Genomic DNA, 6,955 nt, shown 5'->3' with positions numbered 1-6,955 from the left:
TGGGGAAGAAATTTCTGCTGTTATCCTGGGCACCACTCATCACTGTACAAAGTCCACCCATCCCAAGAAGTCTTTCCAGAGCCCAAAGAATGATTCTTGATACTTACACACACTCACGTTCGGAACATATCTTCCAGATACCCTAAAAGGAAGAGAAAAAGATCGTTCTGATGACCCAGCTCAACCACTCCATTCTCTATCCCATACTTGACATCACTGAACTTTCCTGTAAGCTGCTCCCTTCCTCATCACTCGACCTAAATCTGTTCCTCCTTCCCTTGCAAATCATGGATCAATTCCCAGAAATCATTATAACAGCTCAAATTTCTAGTAGCGCATGACATCAAAAGCTCTTCTTTCAACAAGCCTGTGAAATAGGTCAGTAATGCTTTAAGACCACTGGAAATGTGGCATACTACAAAAAGGGGAGGTGAGTGGAATGGGGTGGGAGTCAAAGAACTCCGCTTCCAATACTGACCTCAAATCATTCACTTCACCTCTCTGAACCTCAATTTCCTTATCTGGGAAATGGGGGTTTGGGGATTGGATTCAATGACCTCTAAAGTCTCTTTCATCTCAAAGTTGATGTTTCTGTGACCTGGGTGCACATATTTGCCCTGCAGCTGAGTAGCTATGGGAGCTTAAGGAAGACACTTAATGCCTTGGGCCCCTGAGGGCCTCAGCTACAAAACAAGATTGGACTCCATGATCCCTGAGTTGCCTTTCATCTCTAGATCCTGGATTCCTCTAACCAGGGCTATAGAAGGACTATAGCCTTCTATAGTGAGTGTCAGGCTGAGAAGCATAATTCCTCTTCATTCAGTCTTAGGGAGCTTGTCCCACCCAGAAGTGCCCCTGCTTTCCCTTGAGTGTGCCTCAACAGTCTTCACCTGCTCTCCTCTCCCTCCAGCAGCTTCCTATAGGTGGCAATCTCAGCATCCAAGGTCAGCTTGACATTGTACAGCTCCTGGTAGTCACGCAGCAGCCGGGTCATGTCCTCTTTGGCCTTCTGCAGTGCATCCTCCAGGTCTGCTAGTTTGCCCTGGGCATCTTTCAGGGCATTCTCCCCACGCTGCTCTGCATCAGCAATGGCTTGCTGGAGCTGGGCAATCTATAGGAAGAGACAGAAACTCATGCATATGGATCAGGTCCACTGCCTTCCGTTCACTACTGCCACCAGCAACTATGAATCGCAGAACCCTCCTTCAAAGATTAAACCCAAATTAGTATTTCCATCTAAACCAGCATTGTTCCCTCTCATGATACCGTAACAATAGCAACAGTAATAAAAATAACTGCCATTTATACAAAGTCTCTTAGTTGATCTTTGCAACAACCTTGGAAGATGGCTATTATTTTCCACATTGGACAAATAGTGAAACAGAGGCTGAGAAAGGTAAAAGTGATTTGCCCAAGGTCACACAGCTAGTAGTCATTTGAGGAAGGAATCAAACACAAGTCCTGACCCACTATCCATTGCCTAGCATAGTTAAAAAAAACCCTGGTGCTAAGGTCCATTGGCCCAGCCTCCAGCCTCCACATAGGACCAAGTATCTTCAAGTATGTAATAAAACCTTACAGACACCTAACACAACTTCAGAAATGCATCTGTAACACCCTCCTTCTACATCCCCAACAGGTGGTCCTATGGCCTCTGCTCAAGCACTTCCAGTGACAGACAACCCACTAACACACAAGACAGTGAATTCATCCACCAACTGTCCATCTTGGGCACTTTTAATTGTTAGAAGTTCTCTGGCCTTCAAGTCTTCATCACAAGATTCTCTCAAGGAAACTCTAGTCACTACTGGAACTATGGCCCGGGTGGGGATTCTCACAAGTGTAGAATCTCAAAATTGGCAGGAACCTTTCAAGTCACCTACTCCTGGACTCGTTTTCAGAATACAGAAAGCCTCACCCAAGAACCCCATGGTAGCCCAAAGGAGGAGGGTGCAAGAAACCAGTACCTGCTTCTTCACTGAATCAATTTCAGATTTGAGTCTTTGAATCATTCGATTCATCTCAGAAATCTCGCTCTTTGTGTTTTTCAGTTGGTCTCCATGTCTCCCAGCAGTGATCTGGAGCTCTTCGTACTGAAGACAGGAGAGCAAAAAAATGACACATGAATGCATCTTGACACACAGTGAACCAGAGGTACAAAGGTCAAGGAAGCCAGAGGCCTGTTGGGGAGGCTCTCTATCCACTCACTCTGGTCTGATACATGGCCTCAGCCTCAGCTTTGCTCCTCTCGGCAACCGAATCATAGTGTCCCTTGATCTCATCAATGATGCTGCTCAGGTCCAGGTTCCTGTTGTTGTCCATGGACAGGGTGACATTGGTGTTGCTGATTTGAGTCTGCAACTGGGATAGTTCCTACAAAATACAACATTGCTCTGACTTGTGTGCTTTGCAGAGACAAAGCATGACCTGATACCAGTGTACATGTGATTCTCCCAGACTGTGTGATGCAGAGTAAAGATGTAGGTGCATGTGGATGATCATGAGCCAACTTACTGTGTCATACAAGACCTTTAAGAAGTTGATTTCCTCTATCAACAGATCTGCATTGCTCTGAAGGTCAACCTTGTTCATGTATGCATTGTCCACATCCTGTAGGGTTAGAGAAAGAAGTCAAGAAATGATTATCCATTCAGAGGATAAGTACACGCCAACCCCAAACCTACATCCCTGCTCGTATTGGCCTGAAAGGACTCTTCATTTTTCCAAGATTTTGGGGATGAAGAGGGTAAGGACCTTGGCTCTTGAGCTGCCCTTCAGTAAAACCCTTTGATGTCCTGGGAATTTCCCTCACTTGCAAAGGGGAAGTCTTTTCACTCCATTTATCACACTAAAGGCAGAAACACAGGGAAGGCAACTTATTATGGAGGCCAGAGAGCCATATAAGTATGATACACTAATAAGAAATACTAAGATTTCTCTTCAGCTATAAATTGAACCCACAGTTTGATTCTCTTTGCTTCTTTTGGGGCTAGTATAGTAAACCAGTACTTATTTTCCTAGATAAAACTATAAGCTTCATTCCATCAACTTCACTCACTTTCTTGATGGTCACAAATTCATTCTCTGCATCAGTATGTTTATTAATTTCATCTTCATATCTATTGGAGGGAAAAAAGACAGAATAGATGGTGAGGTTTGGGGAAGGATGAGCCTTAGAGTTGAACATTCAAGACTGAAGGTAATGATAGAGGATCATTGGCTCCCTTAGTTCTTTGTAAAATCATATCAACCTGGCAATGTCCTCTTATCTCTCTCTGCTTGTGGCCAACACAACTGTTCAACTTTGTCTAAGATACACTTCTATTAGAATGTGAGCTCCTAAAAAAAAAAAAGATAGGCAGATTTGCTTCTGAAAGGAAGAAAAAATGAAGGAAGAAAGGGAAAGAGAGAGGTAAGGAGGAAAAAAGGAGAGAGTGCAGAAGGAAGGAGACTTATTAAGATGAATCTTCTATGTTCCAGGCTAGGCAGCTAGGTTGCACAGGAACTAGTGCACCAGGCCTGAAGTCAGGAAGACCTGAGTTCAAATGTGACCTCAGATACTTATTAGTTGTGTGACCCAGAACAAGTCATTTAACCCTATTTGCCTCAGTTTCCTCATCTGTAAAATGGAAAAGGAAATGGCAAACCACTCCAGTATCTTTTCAGGAAAATCCCAAATGGGGTCATAAAGAGTCAGACACGACTGAAACAACTGAGGAATACCATCAACGTGTTCTAGGCACTATGCTGAGTGCTTTAGAAATATCATTTGATCCTCAAAACAACCCTGTGAGGCAGATGCTATTATTACCCCAATTTTATGGAAAAGAAAACTGACAATAAATTCTCTCATCCCAGTGTACTGTCTACTGGACCACCTGGCTGCCTCTGAGGAGGAGTCTCTACAAATGCCATCCAATTAGGCCTCTCTGTTCCCTGATCCTCTCTAGAGTCCCCTCTGGCTACTCTCTGGGAAGCCTGTGAAGGGGTAATGGTGGCTTGTTCAGGACAGAAGGTACACAGGAAGGACAGCTGGGGCCGTACTTTCCCTTGATGTCTTCCACCACGTCCTGCAAATTTTTCAATTCTGACTCCATCCGTGACCGGTCATTCTTCAGTGTATCCACCTGCTGCCTAAGTGTAGAGACATAGGCCTCAAATAGGGGTTCCAGGTTGTGGGTCCGAGTTGAAGTGTCCACCTGCTGCAGCAGCTCCCATTTGGTCTGCAACACCTGGTTCTGCTGCTCCAGGAACCGCACCTGCAAACACCAAGTCCCCCAAAGCCTTTATCCAAGGGATGAGGCGAGGAAACTGCTGGTCCCCAAGTCAAATCCCAGAGGAAGACCCAGGAACAAGGCAGGGAACCATTGTCCTTGCCTCATTCTCAAACCATGGCAAGCAAAGGAAGAACAAGTTGAATTGATCTAACAACCCTCTGATCTGCAGCTGAAATCTTCCTTTAGTCTCCCCCATGGGAGTGAAATCTCCTTGAGAGCAGGGCCTGTCTTCCTTTTCTATTTGTATCTCCAGCCTTTTGCATGTAGTAAATGCTTAATAAATGCTTTATCCCTTCCTTCCCTCATTCATTCATTCTTAGCCATAATCAGCCCCAACTCCATAGTTCCATTCAGAGAATCTACACATTCCCTAACACTAGCAATTCCAATTAATTTAAATTAGAAAGTCACATGAATGAGCAGCCCCCTCCTCCCAAAAAAATTTCTGAACAAGACAGAAAATGCAAAATCATTTTGATCATTTGGAATGATAGCTCCCATTTCCAGATGCTTTAAAGTAAAACAAAGTACTAAAAACATTTTAAATCACCAGTTGATATATGAGTATAGACAAGTCAATAAACCTCTGTGGGCCTCAATTTCCTCTTCTAAACAGTGGCAGTAGTAAAATCTGCAGTTCCCACCTCCCGGAAGTGTTTGCTGGCTCAAAAGAGATAACACATATACAACACTACATAAAAAATGTAAAGAGCTGTGTCACTACCCGTTGGCATGGTTAATATCTATTATGGTGGGGTTTGCCCAAATGACTAACAAAGTAAGGATGATGTCAAGGCTTAGCAGGAGCCAACAACCAGGGAACAATATGCTGGAGGAAGGTAAGCTGGGTTACTTAAAATCAGCAATGGATAATTGGGAGTTGACTGTATTAACGATCAAGCTAAGAGTCAAGGAAGATATCATGGCTATTTGAATGGTTGACAAACTGGAAGAACTCCGTAACTCCACCGTAATGGAGGCACTTGACTCCTCGCAAGGCAGATTCATCTGCTGGGGTTAGCTTAGAAATGTTCACAGGTCACTCACAACACTGTTTCCATATACAGGGTTATTGACAGGAAAGAACCTGAATGCCCTTGTCAATAAGCATACTAGTAATAATAAAGCAAAAATAATAGTAATAACGATAATAAAAGCAACACATGAGACTTTCAGATTTGCAAAGCAAAATATTATCTCATTTGACCTGTGCAACAATCTTGGAAGATGGGCACTATTATTACCCCATTTTACAGATGAGAAAACAGGCAGAGAAGTTAAGTGCCTTGCCCGAGAGGATATGGCTAGTAAATATCTGAGGCGGGATTTCAGCTCAGGTCTACCTGAATCCAGGACCCAGAATATGTGCTGGCCCTCACACCATTCTAAAAGTTCTTTGCACCTTTCAGAAGGTTTAACCTGCCCCTTTCCCATTATTTTGGAGTCCTCCATAAGTCATCAGCTCCAGCCTCTTTTTCAATACAATAATAATTATGATAAATTCTCTCAAAGGTTTGCATGGTACTTTCCTCATAACAGAATCCTCACCATAACAAAGGTACTGCAAGTGTTTTTATTTCCATTTTACAGATGAAGAAATTGAGGCTCAGGTTAAGCAAGTTGGCCACCATCTGGTAACTGCTAGAGCAGAGACCCAAAACTAGATCTTATGGACTCAGATCCATCGTCCTGTTCCCCGACACACACACACACAATCCTCTCTTCTCCTAAGGGGAAAGTCACAAAATGGTTTGAGAACTCTGTGGAGAAATATTTGGGGTTCAGCACCAAAATGATTAGCCTTCCATTAATAGCAGTGCCTCTTTACTTAAAGCTATTTTTAGGGACCCAAGACTAGCAATGCTCTCCTCTGCCTCAGTTCATGTAGGCACTAGCATTATTCAGAAGCACCCATCCTCCAAGCAAGACATCTTGGCCCAGAGGTACTGTTTGGGTCATCCGAGCATGAAATCCTGGAGTTGGAGATTAGAACTCCCATTATTTAACCCTACTCCCTCACTTCACTCCTTTCCCTCATCTATTCCAAACAGACCCAAATGTACCCACCAGCAGCAACCACAAACACTCACTTTGTCAATGAAGGTGGCAAATCTGTTATTGAGGTCCTTGATCTGTTCCCTCTCTCGAGTCTTCACTTTTTGAATCTCAGGGTCAATCTCCACATTGAGTGGCTGCAGGAGCCCCTGGTTGATGGTCACCTCTTGGATGCCTCCAGGGGGGCAGACGGAACCAAAGTTTCCTCCTCCAAAACCACCTCCCCCACTTCCAAAGCCACCACCACCATAGCCGCCACCGCCAAAGCTGCCACCGCCAAAGCCACCACCACCACCGCCAAAACCACGGCCACCATAGCTGCCAACACCAAATCCACCACCACCGTAGCCACCACCACCAAAACCACCTCTTCCATAACTGCCACCAGCAACACTCTGACAGATGCTCTTAGAGCCACCTAAGTTAACCAGACTTTGGCTGCCAAAACCACCACCACCAGCTCTGTAGCTTCCACCTGAAAACCTACCCCCACCTCCTCCACTCCTTCGAATGGTGCAGCTGCTGGTCACCCTGCGGCTGGAGGAGGCCCCAGCAGAGCCTGAGCTGAAGCCACCACCACCACCACTCCGATAGCCAGATCTGGAACTAAATTGTCGGATCAT

At 44.7% G+C, this 6,955-nt stretch overlaps 1 protein-coding gene across 1 annotated transcript in view; it reads right to left on the bottom strand.

Annotated features, from left to right (window-relative positions):
• Positions 1–6,955, bottom strand: part of LOC118850358 (keratin, type II cytoskeletal 1-like) — a 7,339-nt gene extending 384 nt beyond the window's left edge. Inside the window, exons 1-8 of the mRNA XM_036759689.1 lie at positions 6,368–6,955; positions 4,045–4,259; positions 3,059–3,119; positions 2,515–2,610; positions 2,209–2,373; positions 1,968–2,093; positions 891–1,111; positions 108–142 (exon numbers count right to left, since the gene is read on the bottom strand). Coding sequence (XP_036615584.1) covers positions 108–142; positions 891–1,111; positions 1,968–2,093; positions 2,209–2,373; positions 2,515–2,610; positions 3,059–3,119; positions 4,045–4,259; positions 6,368–6,955 — 1,507 coding nt within the window. The remainder of the gene's footprint in view (positions 1–107; positions 143–890; positions 1,112–1,967; positions 2,094–2,208; positions 2,374–2,514; positions 2,611–3,058; positions 3,120–4,044; positions 4,260–6,367) is intronic.

Source organism: Trichosurus vulpecula, chromosome 5 (assembly GCF_011100635.1).
Source record: "Trichosurus vulpecula isolate mTriVul1 chromosome 5, mTriVul1.pri, whole genome shotgun sequence".
NCBI classification, from domain to species: domain Eukaryota; kingdom Metazoa; phylum Chordata; class Mammalia; order Diprotodontia; family Phalangeridae; genus Trichosurus; species Trichosurus vulpecula.
This window is presented reverse-complemented; position numbering and strand designations above follow the sequence as displayed.